The 19,450-nt window shown below is 39.8% G+C and overlaps 1 protein-coding gene across 6 annotated transcripts in view; it reads left to right on the top strand.

The window, feature by feature from the left end:
* PTER (phosphotriesterase related) overlaps positions 1-19,450 on the top strand; it is a 77,623-nt gene that overhangs the window by 20,039 nt on the left and 38,134 nt on the right. For 2 of the 6 annotated variants that reach the window (XM_049881916.1, XM_049881917.1), the window contains exon 2: positions 17,913-18,384. In XM_049881916.1, the coding sequence (XP_049737873.1) occupies positions 17,953-18,384 (432 nt within the window). In that variant the 5' untranslated portion in view covers positions 17,913-17,952. Of the gene's footprint in view, positions 1-10,969; positions 18,385-19,450 lie in introns of those variants that run through there. The other 4 variants (XM_049881920.1, XM_049881915.1, XM_049881919.1 and 1 more) reach the window with 3 other exon arrangements.

The following is a 19,450-nucleotide window of genomic DNA, read 5'->3' as shown; positions in this document are numbered from 1 at the left end:
AGTGTATTCTGCCTTCAGTAAAAATGGAAGATAGCTCATCATTTTTGTCTGAATAATAACCCCATTTCCTCATTGGTGAAATGGGAACAATAATAATAAAATTGAATTTCATCTAAAACTGTGTCCTACAGTCCAGCCTTCCACCACTGGATACTTTTAGGTGACTCACCTTATGTTGGTCCCATGCCTACCTCACAGGGACATTCGGAGATTTAATTAAGGTGTGTAGAATACCGTAAGCTCCTCAGAGAAACACACAGCATTATTATGGTGGATAATACTTCTGATAGTCCATAATCTCTTGAAGGTAATGAACCCAGCCATGTAGAAAGCTGGGGCATCAATACAATCAGAGCTTTATGTAGACAACATTCACACAATGTTATATTAATAGTGGTTATCATTGTGGGCTTGTGAGTTTGAAATTCAGTGATTGTGAACTTTCTAATTGTTCAGAGTATTTTGCTTTAAAATTTCATTTTTAATAAACAACACATTGGAGGGGTCAGTAAGTGTTCAAGTCATGCTGTTTTTAGTCAACTCTCCATTTTTGCTTTGAAACTAGGATTGTGAAAAATACCTTAAACAGCTATCATTAGAACCCTCCTGTAAGTTAGAGAGGGAGGAGAAAAAGAAAGTACTCATCCAGGCTTGCCTTTCCCCTCAAATGTAGTCTACTCTGATAATCCCTGAGAAAAAATGAAAATTGCTTTTGCTTCCTCACTCACCTCCTGGCCTCCAGTCTCTCCAGCATTCAAAGTATGCTCCACGCTGCCCATTTAGTTAGCATCTAATGCAGGTCTCACCTGTGGGCCGAGCCCTTGTCTCCGTGTTCTTCACTATGGACCTGACATAAAACCTGTACAAGTCCAGAAACATGCCCATCGATGTTGCTGCTCCTGCAATGACTTCTTGTAAAAATCCTCTTAGTGCTCCGTGGCCTAGCCTAAATGCTACTCCCTCAGGGGATCCTTCCCAGTCCTTCCAGTCTTGGCAAGTATTTCCCAGGTGTTTCCTTCCAGGGCACCTACTTTGTACCTCTTTCCTAACACTTAATGCCCTGTATTTTATGTCACAGGTGTGTCACTAATACATAAAAAAAATATGGATCTTGCATCAAATGCTCACCATGTGCCAGGCACTGTTTTAGGTTTTCAGCTTCCTAGGGGCAACATGGAGTCTCTGGGTAGTGCAAAAGGTTAAGCTCTTAGCCACTAAACAAAAGGGTGCTGGTTTGAAACCACTCAGAGGTACCTCAGAAGAAAGGCCTGGCAATCTGCTTTTGGAAACGGTCACATCCATGGAGACCCTATGAAGTGCAACACAGGGTGTTGCCATGAGTTAGAATCCACTAGAGGCCAACTGGTAACTGGTAAGGGCAACATTGTTTCTTATTTTTTTATCCATAGTACCCTTCTTACCTAGTAGATCCTCAGCAAACATTTGCTACATTGAATCAAAATGTATTCAGTGATCTTTGTGGGTGCCTGGTCTTCTTTCTGTTGCATTCTATGCTCTGAAAACCTAAGGCCCCAGTTCTCCCCTCAGATCTGTAAATCAAAGCAGCTTTTCTTAGTATTTCAAGAAGAATAACAGTAGTTGGTCACATGCCTATAAAGAGGCCACGGTGCTAATGAAAACAATCAGGTCGTCTTTGGCTGAAATTCCGTCAGCGCGGAATTGACAGGTGGATAGAAGGAAAAGGCAGAACACTCATTGGTTGAACAGACATTTTTTGAGCGTTTGCTTTGTGCCAATTGCTGATAATAGCTCAGAGTTGGCATCTACTGCTCTGAGTGTGGGAATGAGATTAAATTGGTTATCAAAACAAAAGCTAGTTACAGGTACCACTCTCCTTCTGAAGAAGCATGGCATTTCTCATACAGGTGTCACTTATACAGCAGACCATGTCTTGGAAGTCACTCAAGCAAGATGACAAGGGCTTGAATCAAACTGGGAAAGCTTCTAACCCTCCCTGCAGTGGCTCTCAGACATTCTTCTGCATGACCACCACCTTCTATACCAAAAAGGCTAGGGCTGACCGTCTGAAAACATGTGCAGGGCACTGTCTTTTTAACTCTGAATTAGCTAAGGAGAGTAGTGAAAAGAAAGACTTTTCTAAAAAAGTCTAATGTATGGTCTTATAAATAAAAAAAAACCAAGGAGACTTGGTGGAAAATACCTTTTAAATATAGCTATTTGTGCAATTGAAAGACTTTCTGTGATTCAAGAAAAAATGTTTTGAATTTAAACTGTTTACAAAGAAATTAGTATGGATGATCTATACATTTAGAAAATTAGCTTAAGAACCATTATCAAGTTTTACTCCGTACAAAGGAACGGTTACTACCCATGTAACCTACAGTAATTTTACTAAGTATCTCTAGCTTTCTGATTTACAGTTGGCTTCTACCAATTCAGAAAAAATATTCTTAAAGATAAAGTCACTTGATGTCATTTTTATGTGCTCAAGAGTCTTAATTACTGGGCTGGGGGCTGGGGGGGCCATAGTCTTGGGGGACATGTAGTTCAATTGTCTAACATAGTTTATAAAGAGAATGTTCTATATCCTACTTTGGTGAGTAGCGTCTGGGATCTTAAAAGCTTGTGAGCAGCCATCTAAGATATTCCACTATTCCGTAGACACAAGGGAAAGATTAGTCCAAAGGACTAGCAGACCACAACTACCAGAGCCTCCACCAGACTGAGTCCAGCACAACTAGACGGTGCCCAACTACCACCACCAACTGCTCTGACAGGGATCACAATAGAAGGTCCCAGATGGAGCTGGAGAAAAATGTAGAACAAAATTCAAACTCACAAAAAAGGACCAGACTTGCTGGTCTGACAGAGACTGAGAAATCCCGAGTTTATGGCCCCAGACACCCTTATATCTCAGTACTGAAATCACTCCTGAGGCTCACCCTTCAGCCCAAGATTAGACAGGCCCATAAAACAAACAATAATACTTGTAACTCAACTGTGTATACAAGATGAAATGGGTACACTAGTCCAGGGGCAAGAATGAGAAAGCAGGAGGAGACAGGAAAGCTGGAGGAACAGAAAAGGGGAGCCCAAGGTCAAGAAGGGGAGAGTGTTGACATGTCGTGGGGTTGGCAACCAATGTAACAAAACAATATGTGTATTAATTGTTTAATGAGGAGCTAATTTGCTCTGTAAACCTTCATCTAAAGCACAATTTAAAAAAAAAAGAGTCTTTAATTTAGTAAGGGAAAGTTAGAAAAAATAAATAAACGTATGTATACACATATCTACCACTAGCCTGTCAGTTTGTTGTACTGTGGTGACTCGCATGTTGCTATGACAGTAGAAACTATGCCACAGGTATTTCAAATACCAGCAGGGTCAACCATGGTGGACAGGATTCAGCAGAGCTTCCAGACTGAGACAGATTAGGAAGAAAGGCCTGGGGATCTACTTTCAAAAATTAGCCAAAGAAAACCTTATGGATCACAACAGAACATTGTTTGACTTGTTTACTTTGGACACATCATCAGGAGGAATCAATTGCTAGAGGAGGACATCATGTTCAGTGAAGTAGAGGGCCAAAGACAGTGTGAAAGACCTTTGGTGAGATGGATTGGTACAACCACCACAGTGATGAACTCAGACATGCTGGTGAAAGTGAGGATGACACAGGACCAGCCAGCGTTTTGTTCTGTTGTACATAAGATCACCATGAGTCATAATTGACTCAACGAGAGCTAACAACAACAACGTATATATATAGTATGTGCCGAGTGCAGAAGAATAAGCTAAAAGGACATGCTTACTGTCTTCCGAGAGCCTGGACTGTGAAGATTTAGGGAAGTTGAGAAAAAAACATGCCTTGGTGAAGGTGGATTAGAAAGGAGGGAAACATGTTTAGAAGCTCTTCCAGTAATCCATCAAAAAGACGATAGTGGTTCAAACAAAGGCGGTGACTAGAAGAAGAAAAGATGAATTATAGAGCTATTAAAGTGGTGGAATTTACTGGATTTAGAAACCAGATGGATATGGTTGAGGTGAGAGTCTTAGATGAAACCTAAGGTTTTTAACATAGGCAGTTGGGTAGATGGTAGTGTCAAAGAAAATAGAAAGAAGATGGACATTTAAATTCTGTCTGAAGACTAAATGTGGTGACCCATGAACATTGCTGAGTGCCAAGCTTGGTGCGTAGTAATTATAGAATAAAAGAACCAAGATCAAACCCATTGCCATCCAGTCGATTCCCGCTTACAGCAACCCTATAGGACAAAGAAGAACTGCCCCATAGGATTTCCAAGGAGTGGCTGGTGGATTCGAACGGCAACTTTTTGGTTAGCAGCCAAGCTCTTAACCACTATGCAACCACAGCTCCAATTATAGAATAAGGTTAGTTATTTTAATCTCAGGCTAAACCGGTTTGCTTAATCATCACAAAACCCTCTGTGAAGCGCTATTTATATTTAATATGTGGCATTCTTAAGCAGACCCAGGTTCAAATTGCACAACTTTCCATCCATGTGGCTCTAGACAAGTTTCTTAACTTTTCTTGGCCTTGCTTTCCTCATGCACCATCAAACCAGCAGCATTTTAGGGAGAATGCTATTGCTCTTGTTAGTTGCTGCCAAGTAGGTCTCACCTCATGGTGATGCCAGGTATACAGAGTAGAATTGTTCTATAGGGTTTTCAAGGCTGTGGCCTTTTGGGAGCAGACCTTCAGTCCTTTCTTCCAAGGCGTCTCTGGGTAGGTTCAACCCACTAACCTTTTGGCTAGCAGTTGAGCACTGAACTGTACGTAAAATGCTTTGAGCAGCTCCTGACACATAGTAAGAGCTTAGTAAGTGGTACTAGTGCCTATTGCCACGAGTCAGTGCCGACTCGTGGTGACCCCATGTGTGCCAGAATAGAGCTGTGTCCATAGGTAGGGTTTTCAATGGCTGATTTTTTGAAAGTGGATCTCCAGAATTTTCTTCCAAGGCACCTCTGGGTGGACTTGAACCTCCAACTTTTTGGTCAGCAGCCAAGCACCCAGGGACTTCTAGTAAATGGTAGCTTGAACAAAAGACATCTCTATTGGTTCCTGATCTCCAAGTGAGGGCAGGAGATTCTTTCTCATTTATCCTTGCATCTCCCATAGGCCCTACCTGCCTAGCACAGGGTCTTCCACTTACTAGATGCTCAATAAATATTTTCTAAATCTATGAAAATGGCTTTTATTTCACCTTTTTGTTTTTTTGCTAATTTGCCAAAGGCTATTAACCCTCCTTAGAAAAGGATTTTTTATGGTTATATCCTTATATGGTTTACCTTTACTATTTTTTTTTTTTTTTTTTTTTTTTTGCTTAATACTTCTCCTTTCACTTAACGAATAAATCCTGACCCATGCATTATAAATCCTGACACTTTCCTATGGAACTCTCCTTGATAACCTCCAAACCCCACTCCCAGCCACACGTAGGAAAGTCCTTCACTAGGGTCTTGATCCCTGTGCTGCTTGCCTGTGGTAAGAATTACCCAAGCCGCTAAACCTTTTCCAGGATTGTTGTTGGTCTCCAAGACTTCCACCAGAGTCTAGAACAGTCAGTTAATAACTTGGTGAAACAGCTTGAATTTAATCAAAGTGAACCATAGCCACAGAAAAGGCATGTAATTTGAGCTGAAATATTTGCATAAAAACAGTATCAAATCTCAGACGGAACTGGCAATTAGCGACTCTGTGAAAATAAGAATCTGAAATAGCTCTTGAGCTCATAAATGTTTGCTTGTCTGTGTCTTCTCGTTTGGGGGATTCAATACCTACATTATTTTTACAAGTGGCATTAGTAAAGGCATCTGATTGCTTTACTCTGCTAACGTTCATCTTTTCCTATAACATTTTACTGATTAAAAAAGTAATACATAAACATAAAAGCTGGAAAATACATTAAATTATAATGAAGAAAAATATTATCTATCTTCCCTCTTACTACCCAAAGACAAACATAACATTTTAGTATTTCTAGTTAAGTTCTGCATGTATGTTGATACATACCAAACCCCCTCCCCCCCCCCCAAAAAAAACCCACTGCTGTCGAGTCGATTCTGACTCATAGCGACCCTATAGGACAAAGTAGAACTGCCCCACAGATACATATACTCACCGTAAATTTGTTTTCATACTTCGGCTCCAGTTTTGCAGTTTGCTTTTCACATGTTCTAATAAGAACATTTTCCTATATCATTAAATACTCTTTGAAAGCATCATTTGAATGGCTGCATAATATCCCATCATATATGTAAGCAGTTCCGTATTATAAGACATTTTGGTTGCTGTTCTAAATGAAATCTTTGAACATAAATATTCTTTTACACATGACTAAATATTTCCTTAGGACACATTCCCAACAGTAAAATAACATTTTTCAGACCCTGGATACGTATTGCTAAACTGCTTTGCAGAAGAGTTGGACAAAATTGCCCTCTGCCAGCCTGGTTTGTGTATGGGAAGTCTCTCAGACCACCATGCTCACTGCGATCTGGTTTATATTTTACAAGCCAGCCAATGAACTGGCCTCATTCATTTTAACTGCCTCCCAAATGATGCTTTCTATTGGGCCCTCTCAAGGTGACTACTTCTGAGGTGGTCATTTAAAATGGAAAACTTTTTATACAGCTAGCTGGTTATACTAAAGTTGGTATGTTTACTTTTCTTGAAGTGTAAAGCTAGATTTTTATTTATGAAAAACAACAAGTGGTGATTTGATGTTTCCTGTGTGAGCAGGGTAAGTTAAGTTCCTTAGTTATTTTGGTATTTGGAATTTGGGCAGTCTTCTATTATGTTGTATCCTCAGGAAATTATAAAAAAATAAATACATCATGCTTTATGTGTAGTTTGTAGGTGTGAGAATTTTGGTACTCAACACCTGCTGTCTTCATTCATCAATGTTACTGTTGTTAGGTGCTGTTGAGTCGGCTTCAACTCGTAGCAACCCTATGTACAACAGAGTGAAACGCTGCCCCGTCCTGTGTCATCCTCACAGTAGTTGCTATGTTGGAGTCTTTGTTGCAGCCACTGTGTCACTTTATCACTATTTCATTTATCACAAAGAAGGCATAATTTAAACTAGACTATCACATTTGTTTATATAGAAAACAAAAATAATTATTTGTAGGATATTCTAATTTAATGGGATTTGGGGAATAGTTCTACATATTATGTGCCAATCCACTTGTGAACTTTAGGAAAAGGAAAAATTTTGAACTTAACCACAATTTCTATAAAAAATCTTTGTTCATTTTGGAACAAAAATTTTGGCTTTTTTATACATTCTTAAATTAAGGTATAAACTGATTACTTTCCTTCTCTCTGTTCAGTTCAGTTTAAGTTCACAGATGCACCCCAAATGCATAATTATAGGGGATAAAAGAGAGACCCTCCCCACACGGAGCACATAGGCTCATGGAGTGAAATCTCCAAATAGATCAGCTCAGTGTAGTGTGGTATGTACTAGGATTTTGTTACATGTACATTCATTTTGAGCCCTCACAGTTAACAAGCCACTTAGATAAACCACATCTATGCACTAATGAACTGACCAATCAAAAATTTGTTCCCATTCAAGCATTCCTTAATATTTGTTTCTGTTCCTGCCAGACATCCCAACCTCTTTTAATTTCTAAATTCGATTTCAAAATTACTCTAAATATCAAAAATGTGTAATATAATGAAACCTTTTTTAAAAATGCAATTAATTCATCATGAAGTAATGAAAGTAATGTTGAAGAAATGCTAAAATACACACAAAGCCAAATGGGAATGTGGCAAACTTAGACCCCATCACCACTGAAGTCGAGATATCGACATGGATAATATCAGAATAAGCCCTTCAAAGAGAATAAGTTGCATATCAACTGATTGAAAGAGAACCTTGGTTAAAGAAAAAAAAAAGTCTTCCAAAATTTTTTTTGCAAAAATAAACTTTTTCATCACTACAGTGGAAAAGTCAGGTAAAGAATGCTCTAGCATTCTGTCACATAACTTTGCCATAACATTATACCTCTTGCTCCCTTCTTCCCACCCACCTGCCAGTTTGTCATACTGTGGTGGCCTTCACATTGCTTTGATGCTGGAAGCTATGCCACAGGATCACCCATAGTGGACAGTTTTCACCAGAGCTTCGAGACCAAGACAGATGAGGAAGAAAGTCCTGACAATCTACTTCCAAAAATTAGCCAACGAAAATCCTATGTATAATGATCATGAAGCTAGCACAAAACCGGGCAATGTTTCATTCTGTTATACACAAAGTCACCATGAGTCAGGCTGAACTTGATGGCAACAACAAGTCCCTCCCAAAAAATATACCCAACACCGAATTCATTCTCCATTCAGAGAATTGGGACATATTTGTAATCATGACTTATTTTTGTAATATTTATTTTTCTAATTTAAAGTATGAATCAAGAGTTTAAAAAAATGACTTCTTACTCAGTTTTGGTCTCTGTATATTTGACTATCTGTTGCTTTTTAAGAAACCACCCCAAAACTTACTGGCTTCAAACTACAACCATTTTTCTTATTGTCATAATTCTGTGGGTTGGCCAGGCTCAGCTGGGTTGGCTGTAGCTGGACCTGCAAACATCTGGGGTCTTGGATGGACAAGAGTGTCCACGATGGCTCACTTGCTTGCCTGGCCCCTTTTCAAGGTGGCTGCAAAACTGAGTTCCATGGGGACAGTGGGATGGCTGGGCTTCTCTCTCTCCACGTAGTCTCAGGGCCTCTCCTTTACCACAAGGCTTCTCTACATGGTCTTTCCAAAAGCAGAAGCTGCCAGTGCTCCCAAAGGTTTGGGTGCCGCCATATTCTTTTGGTTAAAGTGAGTCACAAGATGCCCTGGCTAAGCGCTTGGCTGCTAACCGGAAGGTCGATGGTTTGAACCAACTCAGTGGCTCCATGGGAGAAAAGACCTGGCGGTGTGCTCCCGTAAAGATTACAGCCTAAGGAACTCTATGGGGCAGTTCTACTTTGTCATGTAGGGTGACTATGAGTTGCAATCCATTCATGGCACACAACAACAACAACAACAAAGTGAGTCACAGGGCCAGCTCAGGTTGAGTGTGGAAGGGGCTGCACTAGAATGTGAATATCGGAAGGCATGGTTCTTTGAAGGCCATCTTTGGAGATGCGCTAACACACTGTATTAAGCACATTCATTTAAAAAGGCATTTTCCAGAACCAGTTATCCATGGATAACGAGGACCTCCTGTAGCTGTAACCACTTTGGTGGGTCATATCCAAAAGCCTAATGAGTTGTGATGTCAATCGCGGCAGTCAATCTACTTTTAACAATCACAAGCCTCAAGTGAAGGAATTCATTTATAAGCAAATTAGAGCCTCAATTTGATTTATAAACTTCAGCCCCCTATGGTTAAAGATTTGTTAAAGAACAAGGTTAGGTTCATTTGTCTAAGGATACTCAGCAACTACTTGGAAAACAATTCAAAGTTTGGAACACAATGATAATTCTGAACATTGCATAGTGCTTTATCATTTAAGCAGTGCTTTTAGATATCGTATTTGCTTTTCATTTCAAATTTAATGTAGTATATCAGGCACATTTTATTCCAGTTTTCAAGTGAGGAAGCTACCTCATAACTTTTTAAATTTTCCAGTCACACAGCTAAGAAACATCAGAGCCAGGACTCCAAGTCCAGGATCTTTTCAAACCACTCATTCCTCCTAGAGTTCTCTTTTAAGTTCAGAAAGAGTAAACAAAAAAACGGTTGCCGTGGAGTCGACTCTGACATGATGACCCCATGGGTGTCAGAATGAAGCTGTGCTCCATAGGGATTTCAGTAGCTAATTTTTCAGAACCAAGTTGCCAGGCCTTTCTTCTGAGGTATCTCTACATGGACTCAAACCTCCAACCTTTTGGTTAGCAGCTGAGTGTTAACCGTTTGCATCACCCACGGACTCCTTTAAACTTAAAAGGACCTGAAATTTATTCCCTCCCTTCCTTCCTTCGCTCCCCCCACTTTTTTTCATTTTCTCTCTTCTTGCTCTCTCTCATGTGTGCCTGCATAGGTATGTAAAATATACCTTTTAAAAACTGTTCTTGAAGTGCAGCCTTCTTTGATAGCAAATGATCTACAGAATGTCTGTAAGGGTAGGTCTTAAAGGGTATCTTAGAAGCATAGTGTCGTCTGGAAGTCATCTCATCCAACCCTTTTATTTCACAGATGGGAAGCAGGCTCAGAGTGGTTAAGTTACTTGACCAAAGTCACACAGCTTTTTAGAGGAACAACCAAGAGCCCTTGACCCTGAACCCACGGCTCTTCCAACTAGACTAAGCCACCTCAAGAAATCTAGCCTTCCCAATGAAATTGTGTGAGGAATATTGATATTTTATACATTTAAAGCATTAATTTTGGTTTGCCAGGATTTAAAAATAGCACAAATTTTAAGCTCTTTAATGACCAAATACAGTAAGGACCAGCTATACATTTTGCTCAAAATATTACTGTTTCCGGGAGACAACCTATTCCGAGGAATCCATGCAGCAGAAAATTCCCTCTATTAAAAGCTGAGAACTAGCTACAATGTGGGAAGTTCTTTATGAAGAAAAAGAGGTTACAACTGGCACAGTAACTTGGTGTATGTTTTCACTCTCAGACTAGTATGTTCCATAGCAAAATCAAAAATGTTCATCAAACATTCTCGCAGCACTGAGTTTTGGAACCTTCTTCTGGAAAGGAGAAGGGCTGAGATGAGATCTCAGTTTTTCAAATTTAGAAACATAAAGGTCAGTTTTGCAAGCAGTGTTTTGACATCAATATTGCACTTGTCCCTCTGAACTCTAGGGTGTCACTATAGTAAGCAGTAACATTGCATTTTTAACTGAGTAGAGATACTGTTTACTTTTTTTCTTTCCTTCCTTCCTCCCTCCCTTCCTTCTTCCCGCCCTCCCTCCCTCTTTTCCTTCCTTCCTTCCTACCTTCCTTTCTTCCTTCCCTCTTCCTTCCCTTCCTTACTCACTTGCTTCCTTTTTTCCCACCTTCCTTCCTACTTCTCTTCCTTTCTACCTTCCTTCCTTCTTTCTGTCTTCCTTCCTCCCTCTGCCCCTCCCACTCTTCCTTCAGTCTTTCCCATTTTAACAAGAAAATGTTTTCAGTGTGTTAACTAAACAGATATCAAATTTAAGAAGCCAGTAGTACTAGTTACTAAGGTCCACAGAGTGTGTGACTTGAAGGGCCAATGAGTCAGTGAAGTCACCAGCCTGGTCCCTTCGGTCAAGCAGCCCAACGGTTGCCTGAAGGAAGTGATGAGCCGCTGGCCTCAAGGAGCTCTGAATGGAGAAGGCCTGTGCTGACCCAGAAGAGGGGCTGTCCTCCAGGCAGACAGTATGTGGAAGCCTTTTTTCTACAAGTGTCACTTCCTGAGTACATCTCTGCCGTACTCCTCATACTTGTTTTTTGAATTTGGAAATGTTCTCAGGTTGTCTCTCCTACTTTCTTCATCTAGTGGAGGATGAAGAACAAATGTTAAAGCTTGGGAACGCAACCCACCTTTTTTCCCTGAATACAAGACACAAGCTGCATGTTTGCATCTCTGAGAGGTTTTGTTTTATTTATGTCACAGTGTGAAGAACTTGCTGGGTCCCATTATTGCTCTGTGTACTGAAGTGGTTGGATTTCTTTCTCTTTAGTCAGGCATGCTCATTGATTTTTTGACAGTGTTTAATATTAAAGGTTATAAATCTACATGCAGTAGAACCATTGAACCATAAATACCTGTGAAGTAGAAATGTGGTGACTGCGTACCAGGAGGGACTCCTTGTGGTACTTGATGCCCAGTGCCCAGATCAATGCCGTTTGAGAGAAGACATGTAGCAGGGTTGAACCTGTACATGACGGAAATATTTAAACAAGCTTTAAAAAATATTATGCAGTTTTGAAAATATCTTGTCACAAATCAAATGTCAGCTTTAAATGCAGTGTTTATAAAGTGCTGCCACACTGTGTGATGTGTCCCATAAAGAATAGAAAGCTGACACATTCAGACGAGACTGCACTGTTTTCTGGAGGAGTCCATTTACTTGGGAATACTGTTATAGTACCAACAAGTCCAGTTAGCACGTTCCATCTGCTCTGCCTCTTACTGCTTCTGCTTCCTCACCATCTCCACTGGTGTCATCTCAGATCAACCCACCACCGGACTTTTCTGGATTACAGCAATACCCTGCCAGTCTGTTTTGCAGGCACACTGGCCCTGCTCTAGTCCATTCTCCCCATGGCTGCCAGGCTCCTCAGTTCATATCTTCCCCAGTAGAAAGCCTTCAAATGCCTTCCCATTTTTTAGTGGCTAAAAGATTTGATCTGGGGGACAAAACAATTGTAAGTGATATGGAACAAGGGGTTTATTATGAGGATTAGACCTTATAACAGTTGTAAGAGAAGCTGGGGAAGTGAATTGAAAACCACTTCACCAAAAATCAATTTGTCAAATGACCATTACATTTCAGATCATAAGACAAGTACTTGACATCAGGTCTGGGACCAGGTGCTACAACAGGGAGGTCGGTATGCTATGTTTGAAGGAAACCCCATTCATTCCATCTGAAATATTGAGGATTCCAAAAGTTCTACCCCCTGAAATGTGAAATATGACCGAAAAGGATATTCAAGGTAGATAGGCAGAGAAAACGTTAAGTATAATGACCAGGATGAAATAGCTGTGAAAAACCTCAGTGAAACTAAAACTACCCTCACTCTACCCACCTCACTCAATTTTTTAATAATTAGACAATTTGTTCTTTCTAATTGGAAAATTGGCTTCCAGCAAACTGATTTTCTGTTCATTAGATTATTTTTGTTTTGTTTTTAACCAGCACATTCAAAATAGTCCCTCCCCTTGTCCCAGACACACTCTGTTGTACTATTTTTATTTTCTTCATAGCATTTACCTCTGTTTGAAGTTATCTTATCAACCGTATTTTATTTAATTGTTTATTGTCCTTTTCCCCACCATAGAAAAGAGATTTCAGCAGGGCCTATATCCTGTCCCTCTTCTCATTATTGTATCCCCAGTGCACAGTAGATATTAAATAAATGCATGCTTGAGCAAATGAATGAATGAAGCTGAAAAAAATAATTGCTCATCATAGAATTACATGAAGATTTACTTACCAGTACAGACCTTTTTTTATAGACCTTTTTAGATCTTAGAGATGGCAATAAGATATAACTGATGACATTGCTACTAGAGTATGATTTTTATTAATAGAAAACTTTTCTTGGCAAAGAGAGGACTATCTTTTCTTAAATTATAACACTGACATATTGTATTATAACATTAACATTTGCAAGCTTTTACATATATTCATGGACTTCGTCTAGGCAAAACTCTGAGGAAGTAGATGTTATCCCATTTTACAAATTTACAAGTGAATTCAGAAAGTTGGAATTCATTAATATTCTTTCAAGACTTCATTCTATGAGATGGGGCATTTTCAGAATGCCCATCCAATATGCCAGAATATTGACTGAAATTGTCAACCAGGAGATTCCATCTACTCTATTCATTTGGCTTTTTTTTTAACTGAATATAAAAAATGCTTTTACTTCTGAACAGTGTGAAGTCAATCATAAGCTTAATTGAAATGAACAACCTTTATGTATTTTATCAAGCAGTTATTATGATTTTTTTTTCCCAAAGACAAACCCTATTTATTGTCCCTGGTCTCTGACTTAGTGCTGCAGTACTGTTCTCTGATTCTCTTCCTCTTCTCTTTCCTTTTTTTTTTTTTTTTTTCCTGTAAGTCACATGTTCTTCTTTGATTCTATACTCATTGAAATTAGAAGTGCTGTTTCCTTTGACCAAGCCGTAATAGTAATCGCAGAGTGTCCTGTCTCTGACTACTCAAAGCTCACATTTGAAGTAAGGCAAATCTTTTGTCAAAGTGTTTATAGCCCCAGATACCCCTTTCCCCACTAGCTTCTGTGCAGGTACGTGTATTGCTGAAGCTTCCAATGGATGCTCCGCAGAGTGCCTACAGCCTGCCTGTTGTTGGAGACCACTTCTTTCTGCACAGTCATATGCTGCAGCTCTCATTCCTGTGAGCAGCTGGTAGGTTTGAATGGCCGATCTTTTGGTTAGCGGCTGAGTGCTCAACAACTGTGCCACCAGGGTTCCTCCTAACTGCATAGAACCATGAATTCTAGATACATACACAATCTCGTGAGCAGACATAGTCCAGCTTAGAGTAGTGTTTGGCTACAGCTTGTTCTTTAGTCTTTTCTCAACCTCCAAGTGTAGGTTATGTTGTGTGTTACCATAGGAAGCACCAACTAATTCAGCCAGAGAGCATTAGGGAAATTTCCCAGAAGAGGTGACATTTCTTAAGTGATTTTTTTCACAAACATTCATAATTTATAAGCTTGAAACTTACCAATGTTGTTCTTTCAAACATACATTAATTAAATATGCAGTTTTTATTTACCTAGTAAAAGTAATAGTGTTTTAACAATTTATGTAAGTTTCTGTCCCCCTGTGATTCTCTGGGAAACTGGTGGCATAGTGCCAAAAGGTCAGCAGTTCCAATCCACCAGGTGCTCCTTGGAAACTCTATGGGGCAGTTCTACTCTGTCCTATAGGGTCGCTGTGAGTTGGAATCAACTTGACGGCAGTGGGTTTTTTTGGGTGCCTCTCTGCAACACATCTGTAAGGCCATCAGCCAGAATGAAGGAAACAGCAAAGTAACCCCTATGAAAGATTGAACCTATTATTAATGGTACTGTGATTTCATCAGCTGAAGAAACTAGCTACATATCCCCTCCACTTAGGAACAAGGAATAAAACATTAGACTGTGAGTTCGTAGACATCATCAATGAGAAATATCACCCTGTATAGTGACTGGCAGCTCTGTAGTGATCCTCTGAACAGATGCCATCTGCTTTCATCTTGTCCACCTTGTGAATTGTTTAGATGTTGCCAACTTGACTTGCAGAAGAGCACTATCAAGTCCAAAGTAATGGCATACTAGCCACAAGTCCTAAAGTTCTCTGTCAAAGAAGTCTAAATCCATCATTCATGAATTGTGGGCCACTGTGTCTCAGACTCCTAAGTTTGAGATAATTGCGGTGGCTTGGTGTAAATTGGCCTATGACTCAGTGGTCCCCTTTCTCTGACCTCTGACTTTGTTCTCACCTTGCCTGTCATGGATTGAATTATGTCCCCCCAAAAATCTGTGTATCAACTTGGTTAGGCCACGTATGGTTGTCCTCCAATTTGTGATTTTACTTTTACGTTAAGAGGATTAGGGTGGGATTGTAACACTACCCTTACTCAGGTTACCTCTCTCATCTAAGGTAAAGGGAGTTTCCCTGGGGTGTGGCCTGCACAGCCTTTTATCTCTCAAGAGATAAAAGGAAAGGGAACCAAGCAGAGAGTTGGGGACCTCATACCACCAAGAAAGCAGCACCAGAAGCAGAGCGTGTCCTTTGGACATGGGGTCCCTGTGCCTGAGAAGCTCCTCGACCAGGGGAAGATTGAGGACAAGGACCTTCCTCCAGAGCCAACAGAGAGAGAAAGCCTTCCCCTGGAGCCGACACCCTGAATTTGGACTTGTAACCTACTCAGACTGTGAGAAAATAAATTTCTCTTTGTTATACAAAGCCATCTACTTGCAGTATTTCTGTTGTAGCAGCACTAGATGACTAAGACATTGCCTTATGTGTATACTATACCCACCCAGACCCCTGTCCGTTGCCCATTGCTGCCCCAGATCATCTCATCTAATCAACCACTTCCTCTGACAAGAAATATCCTAGGTAATATATAATCTTTCCTGGGATTAGCATAGCAAAACTACTACTTGTTGAATTGTACTATGTCCCAAACACTTTTTAAGGTATTTTTACCTATGATGTCTAAGGTAATTTAATTCTTACAAACCTATGGATTCTCATTTACAGATGAGAAAACTGATGCACAGAAAGTTAGAGGCCTTCAAAGGGCTTCTGGGAAAAATAACAAATCCAGAACATCTTTTGAAGAAGCAATTTGGAAGCCTTGTAAGACACTCTTTTATTCAGTTCCTAGCAGTATTTTTCCCTGTCGTCTGAGCTTGTCCAGCTGGGCTCTACATGAACGCTGTTTCCAGCAATAGTTTTGCTCTTGGCCAACAGGCGTTCGTCTTCTCCACCTTCTTCGGTGCCTTTTTCTTGACAAGCACATCTCTTCATGGAGGAAATATATTTTCAAAAGAAATTGCTAAAATTGGAGTTCTTGCTGACACTAATAGAAACTTGGGGAATACTTCGTATTACAAATGAAAGTAAATAAAGGATAAAAAGAGTGGTATTTACTCTTTTTAGAGACAACAGAGTTAAGCCTCAATAAATCATAGTTGCTCGCCAGACTTATTGGACCAGTAGAGACTAGATGAACCCCCGAGATTATTGCCCTGGAATACCGTTTAAACTTGGAATTCAAACCACTCCCAGAGGTCACCTTTCAGCCAAATGACAAATTGGCTCATAAAATAAATAATATCACCCATGACTACTATGTCCCTCAAAATCACCTAAATGAAACCAAAGAGTAAACGTTTTCCCTAGACCAAAGATGAAAAGGTAAGTGAGATCAGGGAAGCAAAATTAAGGGAAACAGAACAACCAGAATGGAAATAACGAGCTGTTATGTTGTGAAAAATATATCCAGTGTCACTGAACAAATATGGATAGAAATTGTTAAATGAGAACCTAACTTGCTGTGTAAACGTTCACCAAAAACGCAACAAAATTATTTTTTTTAACCATAGCTGCTTTCATTATGACTAAGAATTTTTGCTTTTAAGTATTTTTAAATGTGTTTCTGGCTGAGTGCCCATCGTTGTTGTCAGTAGCCACGGAGTTGGCTCCAATTCGTGGTGACCTTACGTATAACAGAACAAAACATTGCCTAGCTCTGTGCCAGCTTCCGGACTGTGGGTATGTCTCAGTCCATTGTTGTGGCTTTGTGTCGGTCCCATCTGACTGAGGGTTTTCTTCATTTTCTCTGACCATTTACTTTATCAGACATGATGTCCTTTTCTAGCAATTGGTCTTTCCTGATGATGTGTCCAAAGTAAGTTAGTTAAACTCTCTCTGTCCTTTCTTCTAAGGAGCTTTCTGGTTGTGTTTTTTTGTAAGACTGATGTGTTAGTTCTTCTGGCAGTCCACAGTATATTCAATATTTTTCACCAACATGTGCCCTACTCAAAATAAAACATCTAGCGTGGTAAGGTGTTTTTTTTGTTTTTCTTTATTTAAATCCAGGTGTGCTCCCTCCAGTTGTTCTATGGAGCAAAATCTGTAAAATTGTCAATGCCAAGGATCTTGTCTTATGCTCCTTTATATCTCTGACTTGTGGCACACAGTAGGGCTTCAACACAATTTTGTCCACTTCAACAGTGAACGAATAGTGGAGTGATTAGCAACCTCAGTATATTTAATTTAGCTGAAAAATGGCAAGTAAAATAGTTCTGATATGTGGTGAGTTTTGATATAAATTATCTATTATAGTTTTTTTTTTTTTTAAGTGAAAATTATTATTGTATTATCCAGGAAAGCAGAGCTATGACTAATGAAATAAAATTGAGTGAAAGAAAAATGTGAACTGAATATCAAGATACATCTCCAGTGGGTGAGGTTGGGATTAAATCCGGCAGAGGAGCCCCAGTGGAAGTGGAGGGGGCGATGCTAACAGCACACGTGTCACTTAGAGCACAGAGAGCTTCGACAATTTACAAGGGACAGACTCTGACTTTGGCAGGATGATAAGTGAGATCATATCTCTAATGCCATTGATCCTCTCCCCTGCACAGGTATATGTTCACAGCCTCACGCTCCCCATGGATAGGATTTATGTGTGTGCTCTATTTTCTCACTATAGTTTTCTTTTTTCCAGAAAACACTTGCTTTAGAGGACCCCCTAGTGCCACTCAGAAATGTCCTCCTTAAGTGGCAAAGTGCAGACTGTGCTGGGCCTTGTGGAGCCAAGCAATCTAGGTCGCACCCTGACCCATGAACACTTGACAATGACCTTTGACTGCTGTTACTACCCTCCTCCTCCATGCCACGAAGCTACGTCTAAGGAAACTATTATGATGAAAAATCTATTTTGGATTCAGCAAAATCCTTATTCCCACAAAGAGAACCTTCAGCTGAATCAGGAGACAGAAGCCATAAAGGAAGAATTGTTGTATTTTAAGGCCAAGGGTGGAGGGGCTTTGGTGGAGAACACGACCTCTGGAATTAGCCGAAACGTGCAAACGTTGAAGTGGTTAGCTGAGGAGACCAGTGTCCACATCATCTCTGGAGCTGGGTTTTATGTGGATGCAACACACTCTTCAGAGACTAGAGCAATGTCAATAGAGCAGGTAAAAAAAAAAAAAAAAAACCCTAAATTCCTTCAGAAATTTATGTATAAATTCATCTCTGGGTTGTACAAACAGTTAATGTGCTTGGCTCGTAGCCAGAAGATCAACAGCTCAAGTCCACACAGACGCAGGTGCCTCAGAAGAATAGCCTGGTGATCTACTTCCGAAATATCAGCCATTGAAAATCCTAGGGATCACAGTTCTACTCTGACACATGTGGGCTCTCTAGGAGTCATGGTTGACTTGAGAGCAACTGTTTTCATTTGTTTGTTTTTTGGTGTATAAATTCAGAATAGCTTGAATTTCAGACCCTGGATTATCCCTAGACTTCATCCATATTTGTAAGTGTCATTGGCTCAGAGGTAGCTGGGCATGCTACATAAATTTGCTAGGTAGCAAAGATATCTGCCAACTGGGACCCAAATCGATATATTTTTTTTTTTTTTTTAGAGTGTCAAGGAACAAGATCTCAATGCGGCAGCCACTGAAAAGCTGAACATAATGTTTAGATTTGTATATATTGCGTCAGAGCTCCGGCGTGGTGCTACCGTCTGTTTATAAACCTCAGTTTTCCTTTACATCCTTCAATTCTGTAACCTCAGTTTTTTTCTCTGGATTTTGTAATAACCAGCAATATAAATTCACTGTAGGGTGAAGCCTGGCAGGCGTAGACTTGGCACGTTTGTGAATATGTTTCCTTCTCTTTTTACAAATCAGGAGGGGTGGAAGGAACCCCATTCCCCTGTTTTTGTCACAATATGAAATGAAACACGAATGGGCAGAAGAAAGTAAATCTTGTAGAGACAAAAAGAATAAGCCCCAATGCTTGTTTGCACTTGTGTGTGCTCTCTTTCTGTACACACGTGTCTAATTATATGTTTATACATATATGTATGTATATACACGTGTATTCCTTGTACATATATATATTCCAGTTTATATTACTTATATGTATGTATATACATATGTATGTTCCTTTATGTATATATGTATATTCCAGTCTATATTAAATTGTATATGTATATTCCAGTGCCTATATGTTAGGCATAGAAGATCAGCTGCAGTC

Source organism: Elephas maximus, chromosome 4, assembly GCF_024166365.1.
Source record: "Elephas maximus indicus isolate mEleMax1 chromosome 4, mEleMax1 primary haplotype, whole genome shotgun sequence".
Lineage (NCBI taxonomy): Eukaryota > Metazoa > Chordata > Mammalia > Proboscidea > Elephantidae > Elephas > Elephas maximus.
This window is presented reverse-complemented; position numbering and strand designations above follow the sequence as displayed.